This window comes from Jaculus jaculus, chromosome 2 (assembly GCF_020740685.1).
Source record: "Jaculus jaculus isolate mJacJac1 chromosome 2, mJacJac1.mat.Y.cur, whole genome shotgun sequence".
In the NCBI taxonomy this organism is placed as follows: domain Eukaryota; kingdom Metazoa; phylum Chordata; class Mammalia; order Rodentia; family Dipodidae; genus Jaculus; species Jaculus jaculus.
In genome coordinates this window covers 95,601,931-95,623,320 of record NC_059103.1, presented here as the reverse complement: position 1 = coordinate 95,623,320, position 21,390 = coordinate 95,601,931, and the positions used below count along the sequence as shown (strand labels likewise).

Genomic DNA, 21,390 nt, shown 5'->3' with positions numbered 1-21,390 from the left:
CGAACCGGGGTCCTTACGCTTCACAGGCAAGTGCTTTACCGTTAAACCATCTCTCCAGCCCCAATAATGCCTCTTTAATATCTATTTTTTAAGTATTACAATTATCCATTTATGGGACAAAAATTAAAAACAAAGCATGACTTACTCAGTTCTCTGTGTCAGCCGCTTGCTGTGCCAAGGCTCTTATGTTCTCTGAGATGGTTCAGTGACCAGGGTCACGCTCCCCAGGGCTCCACTCTCTTCAGGAAGAAGTGAAGAGCAATGCCAATATCTAGGTGAAGGTGCAATCAAAAGATCACAGCAATTGTTATCAGGTTTTCAAAAGCCCAAGGCCACCCTTGGACAAAGACTTGTAGTTCCAGCCAAAGAATGGTTCTATTGTAACTGTCATCTGACTGGGACTGAGGAGGAGGGGTGGCCCTGCTTCTGGAGACTGTAAATCTGAGGCACCTCCATGTGCAGTAGGTGGAAAATTGTTCCTCCAATCATCTTCCTGGCTTACATGGGTCCTGAGGAATCAAATCTGGGTCCTTGGGCTTTGCAGGCAAATGCCTAAAAGGCTAAGCCACCTGTCCAGCCTACATAACCATTTTAGTCACAGAACCAAGAAAGTTGCAAATCAATGCAATTTCTTAATACGTTGGTGGGGTCATCAGATAGGCAGGTGACAGCAGAGTAGGGGGAATCTCTGCTATTGGTTTCAGATGCTATTTAATGACTTTCGTAGCTTTTGGACTGGTGGAAGTTAATGTCTGACAAGTAATACATTCCAAAGGTTTTTACCTAATACTCACAAGGAGGGCTGGAGAGATGGCTTAGCGGTTGAGCTCTTTCCTGTCAAGCCTAAGGACCCCGGTTCGAGGCTCGATTCCCCAGGACCCACGTTAGCCAGATGCACAAGGGGCGCACGCGTCTGGAGGTTCTTTGCAGGGGCTGGAGGCCCTGGCGTGCCCATTCTCTATCTATCTCTCTGCCTCCTTCTCTCTCTGTCTGTCGCTCTCAAATAAATTAAAAAAAATAAACTAATACTCACAAGGATATTAGGTTAGATACAGAAGTGTATGATAAATGGCTATTATTAAGTGGCTAAAGATAACCCAAGATAATTCTGGCTCTAGATCTGCAACATTTCCTCTCTCCACCATCAGAAGTCCTAACCGGTGTGCAGAAACTTCAACACAGATGTGACTTCTTCAGGGAACTTCAGTTCACAAAGTAATGGCGCACACAGGATTCACTATAATTGCTTCCATTAGGGGGCGAGTGGCTTTTCTTTCTTTTTTTTTTTGTCTGAATGGTAAGTTTGGGCGTCCTTTTATATACACGCAAGTAAATAAAAATTCTAAGAACTAAGGTCCGGCAAGATTGGCCTAGTCGGTCAAGTTTTCCATCGCGGGTACGGAGAGCTTTCTTTCTTGTGCTTTATAATATAATTTTACTCCCCCAAAGAGTGCTCTCTGATCTGCAAAACCGTGTCCACAAGATCACTGTTCGTCTTTTATGCGTGGCGATACGTACGTTGCAATGGTTAGTAAATGTCAACTCTCCCTTCCCTTCCCCAGGCCTGAGCTTTGCATTGGAACGAATGGGTCCCTAAGCCCTTGTCCCGCCGCCGACCGGGCCCGGAATCCCGTCTCTGGGCCCAAGTCTCTGCGCAAAGCTTTAGCTCCCACCGGGCCGGAGGGGGCGGGGCCCGGAGAGACCACGCCCCGTGACGTCACGACCGCGGGGTCTCCGCCCGCCGAGGTCGCCAGGTCCAGCGGGGCTCGTTCCTTCCTGGTGGAGTTCTCTGCTTGTTCCTGCCGCACCATGGCTTTCGTAACCAGGCAGTTTGTGCGCTCGGTGTCCTCCTCGTCCACCGCCTCGGCCACGGCGAAGAAGATCATGGTCAAGCACGTGACGGTCATCGGCGGCGGGCTGATGGGCGCGGGCATCGCCCAGGTGAGCCGGGCTGCGGCGCCGCAGGCCGCGCGGGGCCGGTCGAGGTGCCCCTGCCCGTTCTCTGGCCGAACGCGCGTCGCTTGGGCCCCGGGAGACGCCGCGGTCTCCGGTCTCCCAAGTCCCGTAGACCTCGGCCCGGCCCTAGATTTGCAGGCATCTGAAATCCCCGCCGTCCCCAGGCCCGAGCCGGCGTCCCGGAGGGGGCGGGGGCCTGCGGGCACGGTGCAGCCGGGAGCGTGCAAGTTGGGTGTGCATGAAGTTGAGGCACAGCGAGTTTGCTCACTGCCCGGTGCAAACAGGAGTTAGCTTGCAGAGACCTGGACTGCGATCAGTTTTCATTTTTTCTTGCCAGTTTTCTTTTAAATCGACTTCTGTACCCGATGCCAGAATATTTTCTTTTTTAGTGACCCTGTTGTTCCCCCATGTCTTTCGCTCGTAGACACTTTTGTAACTAGTTAAGTCACCTTGTAGGAGCTTGCTGAGGCCCTGGGACTATGCCCGGAACTTAGCGAGGCAACTTTGACCTACTGCTCTGGGTGCAGAAATTTGCTCGCGATTCTGGCACCTAGGAGGGTGAGGGAGGGAGATAAATAAACCACCGAGGGCTCTGGAGGAGTCTCTAATCAGCCTCTACGGGACTCTGCCCCGAGGGAACCGAGCCATGGTTCAGGGTCATTTGTGCACTTGACGATACTGTAATTTTTTTTTTTTTAGAGAGAGAAACAGATAGAGAATGGGTACATCAGGGCCTTCAGCCTCTGCAGATGAACTCCAGACGCATGTGCCACCTTGTCCATCTGTCTTACCTGGGTCCTGGGGAATCAAACCTGGGTCCTTTGGCTTTGTAGGCAAGTGTCTTAAGCACTACACCATCTCTCCAGCCCTGTAATGCTTTTTGTTTAACTGAGTTGCCACTTACATTGAAAAATAATGATTTGTATATCCATGCTGATTATATTCTTAGCTTTCTCATCATTTAAAACTTGAACTCAAGCTGGAGAGATGGCTTAGTGGTTAAGGCATTTGCCTGCAAAGCCAAAGGACGCAGGTTCAATTCCCCAGTACCCACATAAGCCAGATGCACAAGGGGGCGCATATGTCCAGAGTTTGTTTGCAGTGGCTGGAGGCCCTGGTGTGCCCATTCTCATTCTCTGTCTCTCTCTCTCTCATTCTGTCTTTCTCTCAAATAAATAAACAAACAAACTTGAACTCTTGGGCGTTGTGGGGAAGAGTAATGTTCACCTAATATTTCTTTTCTTTATTTGAGAAAGAGAGAGAGAGAGAGAGAGAGAGAGAGGGAAAGAAAGAAAGAAAGAAAGAAGCAGAAAGAATGGGTGCCCCAGAATCTCTAGCCACTGCAAACAAACTTCACATGTATGTGCTACCTTGTGCATTTGGCTTTTATATAGGTACTGAGGAATTGAACCCTGGTTATTAGGCTCCACAGGCAAGTACCTTAACCTTTGAGCCATCTTTCCAGCTCATGCTTGCTTTTTCTTATTTTCTTTTCCAAGGTAGGGTCTTACTCTAGCTCAGGCTGACCTAGAATTCACTATGTAATCTCAGACTGGCCTCGAACTCAAGGTGATCCTCCTACCTTTGCCTCCTGAGTGCTTGGGTTAAAGGCGTGCACCACCATGCCTGGCTATGCCTAAAAAATATGTTAATTATTATTTGCAAGGAGAGAAAGAGAGAGAATGGCCTCATCAGAGCCACTTACCACTGCAAACAAATTCCAGTTGCATGTGCCACTCTGTGCATCTGGCTTCACGTGGGTGCTGGGGAAAGGAACCCAGCCAGTCGGGATTTGCAAACAAACACCTTTAACCCCTGACCCATTTCTCTAGCCCATATCACTGTTAGTTTAAGTTTTCTCTCTTCATATTTTGTTTTGCACCCTGTTAACTTAATTTCATTTTCTGCTGAAAGCAGTATTTCAGTTAATGTCTAACCAAGATTATGTTTTGGTCATCCAGTACCCTTCTTGTGTGGACTCTCAGGTTAGAAGACTGTATAGTGTTCTTATAAGCCATATTCAATTTGAGGTGGGAAGAGGGAGGTTCTTCCACTTGACATTTCAGTTTTACTCCAGTTATACTGGAGAAAGTACACCTGGGATGGACCTGGGTCCCTCTGCCCCAACCAAACCTTCCTAGGCGGTGTGGGTGAGATTTGCTGCATGTCAGAATAAAACAATGCATCTGTTATAAAGCTTGTAAGCAACATCTTAGAAGCAAGAAAATAAGTTCTAGGCCTTCAAGGTTATGGATGCTGTTCCTGAAGACAGCAGGAAAGAGGACTAGAAGGCCTCTGTTCAAGCTCACCTTGCTCTCTTCTTCAAATGTGTACCCGTGGCTGGCTAAGAAAGTATGCCTTAGTGCATGTAAAGACACGCTTGCAATTATGGGGAAGCCGGGCATGGTGGCACACACCTTGAATCCCAGTACCCAGGAGGCAGAGGTAGGAGGATGCTTTGAATTCAAGGCTACCCTGAAACTACATAGTGAATTGCAGGTCAGCCTGGGTTAGAGCAAGACTCTACCTTGAAAACCAAAAAAAAAAACAACAACAACAACAACAACAAAAAATTATAGGGAGCTTTCATCAGAGAGAAGAACAAGGGAGGAGAAATGATTGATGCGGGAGAGGAATATGGACTTTTGGGTTAAATACTTGAGTATCTGGAACAGGGAGTGCTTTTGGAATATTAATGATCAAAAGGAAAACCAGAAGTTGAAACTTACTGCAGTGGTACAATAGCTAAAATTGATTTATTACCCTATGCCCCAAACTGTCCATCCAAAAGTAATACAGTGCCAGGGAGATGGCTCAGTGGTTAAAGTCACTTGCTTGCAAGAAGGAAAACAGACCTAAAGTCTAAAGAGTGGACAGTCATAAGGAACAGTGATCCAATCCTTCATGTAACAGGTTAAGAGCGCCTCAGTCACATTAGGGTGACAATTCTGCTGGAGGAAAAGTGCGTTTGCTATAGGAACCCTGCCACGTTCAATGGTGCCCATCTGTTTTTATACATACCCGTTCTCATAGGAAGCAGTTCTAGGCAGTGTTGTTTCTTTTTGCTCTGTGATGGACAGTTACTGGCACAGGGTCATAAATCTGTAGCCTGTCATACCACTGACTAACAGCTGATAATGTTAGGTGTAGAGTCAGGTGGTCTGTATGCTGGGCTGTACCCTCCATTCACCATGGTAACATGAGAAAGGAACTTTACTTCTGGGCTTCAGTTTGCTCATCCCATAGAAGGCCGGGTGTTAGTACTGGCCTTGCTGGAATATGAAGAGGAATGAATGTATTGGCACGTACCAAGCACCTAGCACTGTGTCTGGTACCTTTTAAGAGCTTAGTACTGACGTTTTGCCTATTGTCATTGCAGTCATGCTATCGCATTGTCTGTTTAGAAAGTCTGCCTTGATAAAGCCATCGCCCATGGTGAGATTTGCTCCAGGCAGGAATAATGTAATTACAGTTGTTTTAAAACATGGAAGCAACATCTTTAGTAACAAGATAACAGCCCATGTCCTCTTTCATTCCTGATCATGTTGAAGTGGAGAATATGGGTCGCAGTTCCTTTGTCCAATCTTGCTTAATCAACAAATGGCAGCCTGTTTATTCTAGGGCCATCTTTCATTTTATTATTCTGCCTTAGTAAAGTCATAAAAATAAAAACCCCAAATCACATCTAGGTTGTCATATTCTTTCTCATTCAGCGTCATCTTCCTGTACTCTGCTGAAGTAGTTTTAATCAACGGGCAGTTCTGCTTACAGTTCTAACTTTTTCCAACATGTGTTCCAGTTTGTGCTTCGCAAGATGAAAATAAATGTAAATAGATTTTGTAGGCTCCTGATAATTTCTCAAGTGATTTTAGACAAGTGAGATTCATTTGACCAGAGCATAAACCATTAGTACATGTGTACTTTCTAAGAGGATCCACTTTGCCTATCACTTTTTGTTTGTTTTAGATTTTTAAAAAATCCCTGAGACTGCAAGTTAATATTTATGTACGTTAACTTGTTTGATGTGTTTGCTTGTTTTATACTTATGACTTGATTGTGACAGCAATTTATCTTTAGCTAGATACTTAGGCCAAGAAGGAAGCTTGTAGCAATAAGTGAACCTTGAATGGAGAAAGGGCTTGTGTATGTGTGTTTCTTTTTTTTTTTTTTTTAAATTATTTATTTATTTATTTGAGAGCGGCAGACACAGAGAGAAAGACAGGTAGAGGGAGAGAGAGAGAATGGGCGCGCCAGGGCTTCCAGCCTCTGCAAACGAACTCCAGACGCGTGCGCCCCCTTGTGTGTCTGGCTAACGTGGGACCTGGGGAACCGAGCCTCGAACCGGGGTCCTTAGGCTCCACAGGCAAGCGCTTAACCGCTACGCCATCTCTCCAGCCCTGTGTGTTTCTTTTTAAATAAAGGAGTTAAAAAGGAGGAAAGTTGTGCATTTCTCATTTTGATAGAGAGAGAGGTAGATAGAGAGAAGGGGTGCACCAGGGCCTCTAGCCACTGCAAACAAACTCCAGATGCATGTACCACATTGTGCATCTGGCTTTCGTGGGTTCTGGGGAATTGAACCTCGGTCCTAAGCCATCTCTCTTGCATGCCCTACCCCCCTCCCATTGGTTTTTATATGAGGAGTCCAGAAAACTCAAAGCTTTCTTGTGGCTGGTGAGCAGTCTATGGGCTGTCGGTACTGAATAGATTTCTCTGGTATAACCTTTTCAGCACGTTATGTTTCTTTGGGGAAAGAAAGAAAGCTTGAAGTGGAATGCCATTAAAAGTAAGTTTGTTTCAACAGAGCCCTGAAGCTGGTGTGGGAGGTGTTAGGTGTTCTTTTTATTTCATTGTCATTATTTTGTTTTTATTTTTTGAGGCATAGTCTCACTGTATCCCGGGCTGACCTGGAACTCACTGTTTCCTAGTCTGACCTTGAACTCATGGCTGTCCTTGTACTTCATCCCCCTGAGTGCTGGGATTAAAGTGTGCCACCAAGCCTGGCGTGTTCTTTTTAGAAAGATACAAACATTTCTGTATGGGGAGAGCCCTTTAAGCTATTAAAATGGGGCCACGAGGAGCATTCCGAGCTACAGTTGAGCAGTTCCTGGACCCTTTTGCTGCTGTGTGATGCTCAGTAAGGACTCAGACCTGGACATTCCTCCCAACCACTGAGTACAACCCTGCCTATCTAACTGGCCCAGCTCTGAATCTTTTGATACCTAGTGGAAAAGTGTGTATGTGTGTTTCAGCTTTATCCCTTTCTGTTGTTCTGCTGGCTACAGTTTCACTGCAGCTTGCTTGCAAAGCAGAGCAGGACAGCCCTCGCAGGAGACTGGTGGTCACCTGGCTTTGACCTCTGGTTGCGGAGGGGATACTGCATTCCAGCTGTTCTTGCTTCTCAGGGGCATGCCCCGTGTCCATCTTGACGTTCCCCCTGGCTTCTGGAGTTGTCGCTTAGTTCTTCATGGGTTGTTCTCTAGCCTCCTGAGGTGCCACTCTGTCACTGGACCTGGCATGGACTGGGGTGGCTGCCATTCTCAAACAGTGTAAGGTCAGGCTGAAAGGCATGGAGGAGTAGCTGGGCATTTCGGCTTCAGTCCGGCTTTTCTCTGCTGTGACCCCAGGCTAGTGTTAGCAGGCACCTGTCCCTCGGTGGAGTTTTTCTTGTCCTCCCTCCGCTCCCTGCTCTCCCCTCATCTCCCTTACGCACTTACTCCCCAGCGCCCGCTCTTCTGAGACGGCGACGATAATGGTGCCGCTCTCCATGTCTTCCAGGTTGGGTTGAGCTCGTGGTACATGGTGTCAGCTGAGTGGGGCTCTGAGGCCCCAGCAGGAGGTTAGACCCCAGCCTTGCTTGCGAGAGCCTTAGTGACTGAAGCCCTCGGCCTCTTTCCTTCCATCGTGGTTGTGAAGTTCAGTGAACTAATGCAGTGCAGAGGCTAAACTGGCTTCCCTCTCTCCAGCACTGGGCTCAGGCTGAGTCCCTGCTGTCTTCCTCCCACAGTGGACTCAGGGTCATTCACCCCAAATCATTCTTCATGTTCCCTTTGTTCTCTCCCTCCCTCTTGCCCCAGCATTTCCCCCAGTTCTTGCTGTTCTTGCTACGTATACTTTGAAGGTGGGGTCAGCTCAGCGGCTCCTCCATCCTGGGCTAGTCCATGTGTTATCTCTGTAATTCTGGACCACCGGGCACATCACCTGCATTGTCATGGGAGCCTCTGAGCTGGTTCTGCCAGCGAAAACTACAAGACAAAACCCACTCACCAGAACCACAGTGTCAAGTTCATCCTCTAGAGAGCAGGCTAGCTTTTGCTGCTCCTCCACTCAAGGATGGTCACATAGCTTCTTTCGGGGACTGCACCGGTGACCATGTCCAGCCAGCTCTCTCCTTTGCAGAATGTGTGGGAAGTGGGAAGATTGGGAGAGCGCCTGTCCTCTCCTCACTACCAAGTTGTGATGCTGACTGAATTGAAAATGTTACATATTGTTATAGTCAGGTTCACAGAAAACACTTGACTTGGGCAGCTTGTAGGAAAAAAAAAATTATTTTGGCTTATAGATTCAAGGGGAAGCTCCATGATGGCAGGGGAAGACGATGACATGAGCAGAGGGTGGACATCACCTCCTGGCCAACATCATCGTAAACAACAGCAACAGGAGAGTGTGTTAAACACTGGCAAGAGGTAGCTGGCTGTAATACCCACAAGCCTGCCCCAAACAATACGCTGCCTTCTGGAGGCTTTAATTCCCAAATTGCCATCAGCTGGGAACCTAAGCCTTTGGAACACAAGTTTATGGGGGGGGGGGGACGACACCTGATTCAAACCACCATAGACGTATTAAGAGAGATAGTCTAATATTGGAGGTATTTTTGTTTTTTAGAAATACTTTGTGAAGGACTGGGGAGATAGCTCAGCTTTTTTAAAAAAGTATTTTATTTAAGAGAGAGAGGAAGAGGCAGAGAGCAAGACAGAATGGGCGCACCAGGGCCTCTAGCCACTGCAAACAAACTCCAGACACATGCACCCCTTTGTGCATCTGGCTTACATGCGTCCTGGGGAATTGAACCTGAGTCCTTAGGCTTTGCAGGGAAATGCTTTAACCTCTAAGCCATTTCCCCAGCCCTAGCCCAGCTTTTAATAGCACTTGCCTGCAAAGCCTGCTGGCCTGTGATCAATTCCCCAGTACTCATGTAAAGACATAATACAGAGTGATGCATGCATCTGCATCTGGAATTTGTTTGCAGTGGCAGTTGGCCCTGGCACACCCATTCTTTCTTTCCTCATAAAGAGATAAATAAACAAAAATAGAAATACTCTGTGAAATCCACGTCCAATAAGGGAAGGTGACTACTTAATTCATTTGTACTGAGAACAAATGAGCTGGCTGTGGTGGCAGTAGTTGAAAGCCTCGACCACTTTTCTGGTTGTTGAAGTTACTCAAGACAGCTTGTACTGATAGCATAGTTCAAAGTATTCCACAGAGAAAATTACAAACCCAGAACTGCAGGTCCTGAGACAGACACCTGAATTATGACTTGTTTTCCTTTCTAGATTAAATGATTGGGACTCCAAAGAGCAAGCCTTGATATAAAGGCCCGCACAGTCAACCTTGGAGGACCTATCTCTTGTTCTGGGGATTAGGAGGCAGTCAGAAATGAGCTGTGAGGATAGTTAGGGGAGTTTGTGTAGAGAACTTGATATTGCTGAAGCAGAGATGGGTTGAGTGGGGAGAGAGAGCACACACGAGTGTGTGCATGCATGCGTGTGTGCGTGTGTGTGTGTGTCTGTCCAGTTGACTTACCACTTAAGATTGGCTTCAGGCCTGGAGAGATGGCTTAGCGGTTAAGATGCCTGCCTACAAAGACTAAGGACCAAGGTTCAATTCCCCAGTACCCACATAAGCCAGATGCAAAAGATGGCACATGCATCTGGAGTTCATTTGCAGTAGCTAGAGGCCCTGGAGCGCTCTCTCTCTCTCTCTCTCTCTCTCTCTCTCAAAATAAATAAATAAAATAAGTAAAGATTGGCTTCAGAGAAACAACTGTTTAAATCTGATGATATATTTGCAGAAAAGTAGAAACCTAGTAGACTTCTGCTTAGCATGCTTACTTGGGCCTAAAGCCACAGTACTTGGGCATTTTGACAAGTGTGATATTCAGTGAGCCTATTTTTATAGCTCCAAAGAACCTTTGTCTAAAAATATGTCCTCTCTGGCTGAGCCTGCCTTTGACCAGGCTTAGGAGAGGCATGGAGCTGAAGACATAGCCTTCAAATAGCTCCCCCCACCCCATGGCAGACTGTTCTCAGAGCTTTACAGTGAGTGAGTGGGTAGGCCACTGTAACAAGAGACATTTTCTCAATGAGTTGATTTATATAATAGTTACTCAAGCTAAGGTATCAGAAAACATTCTCTTAGTTTATTGACCGAGTAATAGGGGTCAGGGAAGGCCTTTCTCCTTTCTCCTTTCTTTCTGTGGCTCACGTCTTCCACTGCCAGCTCTCCCTTTTTCTGAGAGGAAATTGGAGCATTCAGAGTGTGTGAGTGCTGTTGATGTTGAGTCTCTTCTAGATACTGGCCCTCATAAATGCCGTTTTTCTCACAGTCTCGGGAGAAGCCCTCAACCTCCTGCCACGGGACGAGCCACCAGCTCTTTAGCTTTACTCACACCGCGCTTATTCCGTGAGCATTCCACGAAGACTTATCAGAGCTAAGTGAGGTCTGGGGCTCAGCATACCAGTGTGGGTGACATAGTCTGGCACCTCCAGCTGGTGGGTGCAGCGGTAAATGTATGTATGCATGGGGGTTACAGGAGCATGGGGACCCCTAGCTTGGCCGGCAGCATTGTGGTGGGTGGGTGCAGAATATGGAAGTGACTCTCCGGCCTAGTTGAGAAGGTGAGGTTGAAGAGGGAGGGGCAGTAGCAGATGAAGGTGATGTGACATGCCATGCAGCGGGCAACAGGGAGGGGTATGTTTAGGGAGGAGGTGAGTTCCCATCCTACAGGGTCTGCCATGCCTCCGTAGAACTTGAGTGTTCTCCTGTGGTCACAGGGAGCCATTGAAGAGCTTGATGCATACATTGAAGGGCTTGATGTGTAATAGCGGGTCTTCCCATTTCTGCTTCTGCTATCAGCATTAAAGGTGTGTGCCACCACGCCTGGCTTCTACACGGATTTGTGGATTCAGATTCAGTTCCTCATGCTTGCATAGCAAACACTTCTCTAACTGAGCCAACTCCCCAGCCTCTGATATTGTTTAAAGGACAGGGTTCTGCGTTGTAGCCCAGGCTGTTCTTGAACATACGATCCTTCCGCTTGGGCCTCCTGAGTGCTGTGATTACTGACGTGCATCACAATATTCAGCTCTTTTGTTTTATGTATTGTTTTCAAATGTGTGTATATGTTGTGTGCATGTATGAGGATATATGTGGCACGTGTGTGTGTGTGTGCGGGGTGTGCCTGCATGTGGAGGCCAGAGCACTACCATGCATGGTTTGCCACTTTTTCTTTTTCTTGTTTTATTTTATTTTATTTGTTTGTTTTGATCAGGGTCTCTAGCTCAGGCTGACCTGAAACTTCTCTGTAGCCCAGGCTCACCTTGAACTCATGGCATTCCCCCTACCTTAGTCTCGCAAATGCTGGCATTAAAGGAGTGAGCCACCATGCCCAAATTTCCACCTCTGTTTCAGACACGGACTACAGATCACACGGTCTGCACAACTGCTTACACATTGACCTGCTAGCAATAATTAAACCCATCCACTTTGAAATCACAAGGTGGTCAAAGGGCATATAGGATATTGATTTCTCAGGGGTGAGATGGCTCAGTGGGTAAGAATATGTGCTGTGCAGGAATGAGTCCCTGAATCTGGATCCTTGGAAAATATTTAAGACTGGATGTAGTAGCCAGCATCTATGGCAAGATAGAAGGAAACAGTGGAATGCCTGGAAGTTCACAGGCCAGCCAGCAGTGAATAGGAGACCCTGCCTCAAACAAGGTGGCAGGTGAGGGTTGACCCCTGAGGTGGTCCTGATACAGGAACTGGGATGCCTTTGAAAGTTCCAGAGACTTCCTCAGCTCTTTGTTGGGCTGAAACTCGGGAATTAGGGTGCCAGACTGTCACCGTCACATAAAACTTCTACTGAGTCAGTGGCCTCAGGCTGTTATGAAGACTCCAAGAATTGAAATCCACAAACCAGAAGGTAAAGGGAAAGAGGTTTTATTATAGGGATTTTAGGGCTTAAAGTGCCTAAGAGAAGGAAAGAGGAAAGACTGCAGAGAGCTCCTACCGATGACCCATGAGAAGGCAGGAATAGTTTCTTAGAGATGTGAAAGCTCCAAACTAAGAGAAGGAAGGAATGCAGAGCTCTTGCCCAAGAGATGGTGAGAGGGGGCTCCAGAAAATGGAAAAGCCCACCTGGAGACCCATGCTGAGGTTCTGGAGGGGGAGGAACTGACCAGCTGCAATTCATCCTTCTAGGAAAGGGAACTATCCTAGGAAAGAGGAACTCCTTTCTAGGGAGGGACTTAGGTTGAGTTTAAGGAGAAGACGATCCTGGGAGGGAACACCTTTAGGCAGCAAGAGATGACGAAAGGCCAGATCTTCCTGGAATCTCCAGCAAAGCAGAGAACTCAAGATAGGCTCAAAAACATTCTTTGCTTTTACTTTCTTGTTGCCCCTAAACTACCTTAGTTCTCTGCCATCTGCTTGTTCTCCATGGCACACATATGCCTGTATTTATAACAGAAACATGTGCATACACACACACACACACACAGAGAGAGAGAAAGAGAGAGAGAGAGAAATGAAAAAAAGAGCATTTATTTCTCCTTGGGCAACACACTGCAGTTGCCTGACAGCTTCTTTTTTGCCTGACATTCCAACCACCACTGCCAGCAAGTGATGATCTGCTCACCAAAATAATCTCTACTCTACTTTTTTCCTTGCTATCCTTTCAAGCCGACGGTATGATTTTCTCATAATTCTAAAAATAACTAGAAGGTTGTATTGCTTGTTGTAAAGGTTTCTAATAGTAAAACCCGCTAGGATTTCTTCAGAACTCATTTGTAAAATAATTTGTGAGTTGAGGCTTTTGAAAGATAGACCTGTCTCTCGTGTCCCAGACATGGGATCCACATCTCTCCAGTGCAGGTATGAACAACTACTTGCAGTAAAGGTACAGACTCCTGCCTTCTGTGTCCTAGATGTGACCAGCTGTGGGTGGAAGTTTTGAAAGTTCACATACGTTATATTAAGGCTCAATGTTTTTGTTTCATTTTGCTTTGGGGGGAGGGAAGGTGCTGGGGATTGAACCTAGGACCTCCCAACATGCCAAGCATGGGCTTCACTATGAAGATATATTTCCAGTTCAAGGAAAAGTTTTAAGACACTTAAGATGTGATCTGACATATAGAATATATTTTCTTATAGTAAGGAAGAAGAGGCATGCAAAATGATGGCTGTGGTGGTACACGCCTGTAATCCAGGTCCTGGGAGGCAGAGACAGGAGGGTCACTGGAATTTGTTGGACTAGCAGAATAGGTGAGTCTCAGGTTCTGTGAGAGACCATCAAAAAATTAGGTGGGAGAGCAGTTGAGGAAGACACCTAAATGTCTACCTCTGGCCTACCTGTGCACGCATACATGTGCACCTGCATCCACACACATACAAGCATGCATAGAACATGCACACCACACACACACACACACACACACACACACACACACACACACACACACAGTATATATAAAGGCCTATGTGCAGATTGCACTACACTTAGATTTACTGGAAATTCTGGCTGTGCTACAGATAGGGGTGTGCCAGAGCCACCTTAAAATGGCTTTTGTAGTGACAGCAACTTTAGAATCTGAAGCCTAGGATGCATTAGCTCTTTTGAAACATTCCCACAGCATTGTCTCTATTTCATAATCAAGCTGGTTTTGATGAATTTTTCTGTTTTTAATTTATTATTCATTTTCCACGTCTGGAATTTGTCCACATTATGGTGGTTGATGACCAAATTTAATAAAAATTAAATATTTTTATTTGCAGAGAGAGAGAGAATGAGAACGAGAATGGGTGTACCAGAGACTCAAGCCACTGCTAATGAATTCCAGATGCATGTGCTGCCTTGTACATCTGGCTTATGTGGATACTAGGGAATTGAACCAGGGTCATTTGGCTTTGCAGGCAAGTGCCTTACCTGCTGAGTCATCTCTTCAGCCCCAATGACCAAAGTTTGAAAGTTTACATGAAAAAAGACCCAACTTATAACCAGTTCATTTTTTTATCTTTCAAGTTCAAATCCTGGTATTGCATAGCTGAGTAGCCGTTGGTTGCTGCTGGCTCACCAGATTAGCACTTTGCCACCTATTTCTTTTCCTCCAGTATTTCCCGTAAAAGAGCTGCTGTTCCTGTGTGTCAGTAGAGGCACAAAGAAGTGATTCCTTGCTAGGGACTGGGAACAGTTTCATTTTAGGAGAGAGCCTCTGGCAGCAGTGAAAAGGAACGCGCCTGGTAGAGGAAGCAGAGGGAGTCATGAACTGTAGGAAGAGAGAATGCTTCATCTCTGAGGAAGAGTACCAGCTCAGGTTTCTCTGCTCCAAAGCATTTGAGATTTAGCACCTGGTGGGTGTTTGCCCTAGACCAAGTCATTTTCTGTCATTAAGGATTTTTTTTTAATTTATAAAAATTATTTATTTATTGGACTGGAGAGATGGCCTGGTGGTTAAGGCACTTGCCCGCAAAGCCAAAGGACCTCTGTTCAATTCCCCAGGACCCACATAAGCTAGATGTACAAAGTGGCACATGTGTCTGGAGTTCATTTGCAGTAGCTGGAGGCCCTAGCGTACCCATTCCCTCCCCCAACCCCCCTCCCCCCCATGCCTCTTTCTCTCTTGCTCTCCCAAATAAATTAAAATTAAAATTAAAAAAGATGTTTACCAGATGGGCAGGCCTCTCTTTAAAATATTTATTTATTTATTTATTTATTTTGAGGTAGGGTTTCACTCTAGCCCAGGCTGACAATAGAATTCACTATGTAGTCTCAGCGTGGCCTTGAACTCATGGTTATCTTTGTACCTCTGCCTCCCAAGTGCTGGGATTAAAGGCATGCACCACTGTACTCAACTTACTTATTTTTGAGAGAGAGAGAGAGAGAATGGGTGGTCTAGGGCTTCCAGCCACTGCAAATGAACTCCAGACACATGCACCACCTTATGCATCTATATGGCTTACATGGGTCCTGGAGAATTGAACCTGGGTGCTTTGGCTTTGCAGGCAAGTTCCTTAGCCACTAAGCCATCTCTCCAACCCTCATTAAGGAATTTTAAATATAAAAGCAGACAGATAAAATAGGTAACTCTGGGGTTGTAGGTATGTGGTTAAGCGTGCAGCATGAGGCATGAGGATGTCAGATAGTACCTAAGTTCAGATCTCCAGATCCCAAGGAAAACAGCTGGAGGTGGTCACATGCTCCTGTAATCCTAGCCCTGCAAGGGAGCACAGACCTGAGAATCACTAGAGCCCTGAAAGCCCCAGAATTAGTAAAAAGACTCCAGCTTCAAACAAGAATGGGGGAAGAGTGGTGGAGCAGGATACCCACCATTCCACTCTGGCTACCAAACGCAAGCTTATGGGGGTGCCACAGGGCCACATACACGTGCATACACCACACAACATATACACATGTGCACACCCACGACCATGCACACAAACAAAAATCTTTTTCAACTATCTTACTTTTGTATAAAGAAGCCTAATTAGTAGCAGTAAAAATGCTGCCCTAAAGTTTTAAAACAAGGAGTAAATGACTTCATGGAGAGGTTAGCTTTGAGTAATGAGCAAGATATTTTGGACAGTAAAGATGGGCTTAAGGAACAAGTATTGCCAGAAATTATGCTCTGCAGAATGGTGGTACTATTTTTTTTTAATTTTTATTTATTTATTTGACAGCGACAGACACAGAAAGAAAGACAGATAAAGGGAGAGAGAGAGAATGGGTGTGCCAGGGCTTCCAGCCTCTGCAAACGAACTCCAGATGCGTGCGCCCTCTTGTGCATCTGGCTAACGAGGGACCTGGGGAACCAAGCCTCGAACCAGGGTCCTTAGGCTTCACAGGCAAGCGCTTAACCGCTAAGCCATCTCTCCAGCCCGTGGTACTATTAATATAGGTGAGAAAGTTGGTTTCAGGGTCAGGATCTTGACTTAGCGTAGGATAAAATGTATTGGCTTCTGGCATGGTTAGAGTTTCATGAATCTTAGAAGGAAGGGACATAGAGCTAGAACAGAATATTGAAAGTAGAACCTCAAGGGTAACTGTGTTTAGGGGCTGAGATGGTCAAGAAAAATCAGTTCATAGGGACAGACCTAGAAGAAGTGTGCAGTTTTGAAACTGGAAGGCTGTTAGATCACAGGTGCTGTTGATTCGCAGATCTGACACCCCCCCCCCCACCTTGTATCTCTCCTCACTCTCACAGTTCATGCAAGGAGCTGGGCATCTCCGAGGCTGTCTGACTACAATTGCACAAGCAGGTCACATATCAGCCAGGCTCTCCTGCTTCCTCCTCTTCCCTCGGAGACCTAAGCAGACATCCGGCAACGTCTGACGGGTTCTGCTGAAACTCCTGCACACCCGTGTCGTGCTGTCTGTGGCATTAGTAACCTTCAGTAACCCTCTTGCCTGAAGGGTAATTCTTCTCAGCCTCTCTCTCGAATTTCCTCTCATCTTTTTCCCTAAAACCCTGCACCATCCTAGTTGGCAGTATGCATTCTGTACAGACGTTTTATTGGCAGATATTGGGGTTTGATGGGCACCTCTGGAGGGGTTCTAGGTTCTTTTGTCCTGGTACAGTGATTGGGACAGAGACCCATGGATAGCAGCAAGCAAGGTAAGAGAATTAAGAAAGAAGACACAAGAAAGCAAGTGAGGTTAGCAGCTTAAATGTCCAAGCTGTACAAAGGATGGAGACTTTTATTGCCACATAGCATGGGCTTTGGGGGTCATTTATATTGTGTGGACTTTATTATGGATGCTCTATATGTATTTCTATATACAACTTCTTACATCGAATGTCTCATTGACGTCTTTAATCCCCACCCACGGGTGTATGTCTTCTCAGTATAATGAGTCATAGGTCACCTGCAGACACTTGGAGTGCCTCGGTGTGCCAGTGGTTGGTTTTAGTCAGCTTGAGTGCTAGGGGCTTCCTGTCCTCTGCCCAATGTTTTTTTTTTTTTCTATGCTTATTTTGCATTTTTTGTGTAACTCTTCCTGACCTCATTCTCCTCCACCCTATTCATTATTCCCTGGCCTCATGTAAGAATAGCCACAAGGCATAGGCATTGATTTCAGCTACTGGAAGGCCATTGTCAGAGACTGTTTCCTGTTGCTATAATAATACCTGAAGTATAAAAAAATGCATTTAGCTTATAATTCTAGAGGTTGGCATGTCTAAGATGGGCAGCCAGATCTGGTGAGAGCCTTTAACTCATGTAGAAAGGAGGGCAGGTGGACTCATGCAGGAGAGAAGCAGACCGCTGTTAGGATGTCTGACCCCTCCTACAGAGTTAACCCACTTCTGCAGGAAGGTTATTTGTGCATTTATCCCTTCCCATACCCAGATACCTTCTACTAGGACTCATCTTATACCAGCTGAAAGTTTCAGTGGGACAAACCATATTCTAAGCACAGCAGCCATTCATAAATTATCTGTAAGCATGTAGCATGGTGTTAAAGTTTAGTCCTCAGTGCAGCAATATTACACCTCTTTCTTTTTTTTTGGCTTTTCAAGGTAGGGTCTCACTCTAGCCCAGGCTGACCTAGAATTCACAATGTAGTCTCAGGGTGGCCTCAAACTCAGAGTGATCCTCCTACTTCTGCCTCCCAAGTGCTGGGATTAAAGACATGTGCCCTCACACCCAGACAGTGCAGCAATCTTGAGATATTGAGGAATTGGGTCTTTATTTACTGATGTAGGTTTTCTCAGTTGAACCCAGAGCTTGCCAGTTGAATCTAGCTAACTAATATGTCCTGAGGATCACCTCTCTCTGCCTTCTGGGATTACAAACAGGCTGCCATGTTGTGGTGGTTTGATTCACGTGTCCCCTATAAACTCAGGTGTTCTGAATGCTAGGTTCTCAGCTGATGGAGATTTGAGAATTAACACGTCCAGGAGGCAGTCTATTGTTGGGGGTGGGCTTACAGGTATTATAGCCAGTTTACCCTTGCCAGTGTTTGACACACTTTCCTGTTGCTGTTGGCCACCTGATGTTGGCCAGTAGGTGATGCCCACCCTCCGCTCATGCCATCGTTTTCTCCTGCCATCAAGGAGCTTCCCCTTGATTGAGCCTGTAAGCCATTATAAGCCCCACAAACTACTCTTGGTTGGGTGATTTTTGCCAGCAATGTGAACCTGACTGCAATAGTAAAGTTGGTACCAGAGGAGTGGGTTGCTGCTAGATACCTGACTGTGTGGCTTTGGCCTTTTAGAGCTGATTTTTAAGAGGAATGTGGAAGGATTTGAAACCTTGGCCTAAGAGACACCTTGCAGTCTTGTAAGTACAGCTTAATGGACTATTCTGGTCAGAATTGAAAGACCTGAATGCATTAAGAACTATGGACTATGAGGTTTGGCTTATGAAGGTGAGAAAAGGCTTTGCTTGGACTGGGCTGGAAGCAGTTTGTATGAGAGGTTTGCTGTTATGCTCATGTCCTGAGAACTTGTGCAGGGTTGCATTGTGTAGAAATGGACTGGTGAGAGCAGAGGGATATGGCACAGAAAAAAAAGGAATCTTTGGACTTAAGCCACTGCTTGTTCAGCTGCAATTGTATGAGAGATTACAACCACTGAGATTGGGTCAGCTGGCCTACATTGAGCCAACAGAAAGAATGCAGTCTTTTGAAGGGGACTGAATGTTGAAGGAGTGTCCAGTTCTTCAAAGTCTGCTTATTCCCCCCCTGGATTTACAAATTGGCACTCTACCTGGTATTATAGAGTATAAGAAATGCAGAAAAGAGAGGGTTATTGAATTTACAACTCAGTCTTGTGTTTTGGAAATAGCCATGGGCAGTGTGAAGCAGCTTTCCTGGATGCCTGCATGGAAATCCAATGTAGCCATGAGGATGAACAGTGGGTTGTAGTGGAGATCCAGTAGAGATGCAGGGATCATGAGATGGCTGCTAAGGAGAGCTGCCAGGCCCAAATGAACTTTTCCAGGACTGTGAGTAGCCTAGCTGGAGGGGTGGAATTGGAACTCCAGAGACTTGTTGCTGGTTAGAATTATCAGACATGCAGATTTATTACTGGCTAGAGTTGTTGGACTTGGAGCTACAGAGTTTGATGTTTGTACAGTTTAAATCTTATTTTGGTTGAATATTTTTTTTGCTGTGCCCGATGCCATCTTTTGCAGTGTGAATGTTTATTCTGTGCCATTATAGCATTGTGTGTGTGGGGGTGTTGGTATATGGCTCAGTTAAAAGATCTTGAAAGGTGGGCGTGGTGGCACACCTCTTTAATCCCAGCACTTGGGAGGCAGAGGTAGGAGGATCACTGTGAGTTCAAGGCTACCCTGAGACTACAGAGTGAATTCCAGGTCAGCTCTGAGCTAGAGCGAGAATCTACCTCAGTAAACCAAAAAGAAAAAAAAAAAAGGATCTTGGACTATAGGAATGTTTGAACATCATTGGAATTTATAAAAATATGGGGACTTTTAAAGTTGGACTGAATGTGTTATATTTTACATCATATATGGTTATCAGTTTATGGGGACCAGGGGCAGAATATGGTGGTTTGATTCAGGTGTTCCCCATAAACTTATGTGTTCTGAATGTTAGGTTCCCAGCTGATGGAGATTTGGAAATTTACACCTCCTGGAGGCAGTGTATTGTTGGGGGTTGGCTTATGGGTATTATAGCCAATGTCCCTTTGCCAGTGTTTAGCACACTCTTCTATTGCTGTTGTCCACCTGATGTTGGCCAGAAGATGATGTCCACCCTCTGCTCATGCCATTGTTTTCCCTGCCATCATTGAGCTTCCCTTCAAACCATTAACTCAAATATATATATATATATATATATATATATATATTTATGTTTCCTACAAGCTGCTCTTGGTCAGGTCATTTCTGCCAGCAATGTGAACCTGACTGCAACACACATCCACCCAGCGTTCACATGGGTACTGGGCTTTTGATGCAGGTTCTCATACTTGTGCTGTTTCCATTGAGTCATGTCACCAGCCTCATGAAGAACTTTTGACTCCCCCAAAATTTTAATAGCCTGCAGTTGGCCAGAAACCTTACCTATAACATAAATAGATCTGTATGCTATATTCATTACGTGCACAGTGAAAATCCAAGAACCACAGAGATCACTTAATACTGTGATACACTGTATACTTGAATGTCCTGTTGACATAGAGGTCCAAACTGTACATGGTACCCTCTATGGTCAATGCATATGAATATAAGTCATGTTTGCTTTTGCTTTGTTTTTTTTTCTCAATTTTTATTAACATTTTCCATGATTATAAAAAGTATCCCATGGTAATACCCTCTCCCCCCCCCACTTTCCCCTTTGAAATTCCATTCTCTATCATATCCCCTCCCCATCTCAATCAGTCTTTGTTTTATTTTGATGTCATGATCTTTTCCTCCTCTTATGATGGTCTTGTGTAGGTAGTGTCAGGCACTATGAGGTCATGGATATCCAGGCCCTTTTACGTCTGGAGGGAGCATATTGTAAGGAGTCCTGCCCTTCCTTTGGCTCTTACATTTTTTTTCCGCCACCTCTTCTGCATTAGACCCTGAGCCTTGGAAGGTGTGATTGAGATGTTGCTGAGTACTCCAGTCCTTTCTTTCCAGCACTATGATACCTTCTGAGTCATCCCAATGTCACTGCCATCTGAAAAGAGAATATTCTCTACCCAAAGTGAGAGTAGCATTAATATAAGGGTATAAATATTAAGAGAAGTGCTTACTGGACAGTTTGATAAGCATAGTATGTACATTTTTCCAGACATCAGCAGATGTTACACCCCTAGGGCTCATGACTACCCCTGTTTTAGGTTTTCAGTATCAGGGATGTGTTCCCCCTCATGGAGCAGGCCTCCAGTCCAGTTGGAGGCAGTTGGTTTCCACCATGACAGACATGCCACTGGTGCACCCATTAGCTTATTTGGCCTGGCTGGCTAATTATAAGGCTTGCAGTGTCCACTGTTGAGTATCTTCACTGGTGGTATCTCTTTCTCCCATTGAACTACATGTAGAATGGCTTCTTCTAGCTTTCTGTCAGCTGGTCTACATGGAGGAGGTTATCAGCTCATTTCCAGCAGGATTTCTCAGTGGCCTTGCAGCCCAAGTATGTGGAGTCTTCAGCAATATAGTCTTACCATCAATTCCTGGTGGGAAACCAAGGGCCTTGGCAATGGCCTA

The 21,390-nt window shown here is 45.7% G+C and overlaps 1 protein-coding gene across 1 annotated transcript in view; it reads left to right on the top strand.

The window, feature by feature from the left end:
• Positions 1 to 1,737: 1,737 nt before the first annotated feature.
• Positions 1,738 to 21,390, top strand: part of Hadh (hydroxyacyl-CoA dehydrogenase) — a 61,507-nt gene continuing 41,854 nt past the window's right edge. The window contains exon 1 of the mRNA XM_004671431.2: positions 1,738 to 1,941. Coding sequence (XP_004671488.1) covers positions 1,810 to 1,941 — 132 coding nt within the window. The 5' untranslated portion in view covers positions 1,738 to 1,809. The remainder of the gene's footprint in view (positions 1,942 to 21,390) is intronic.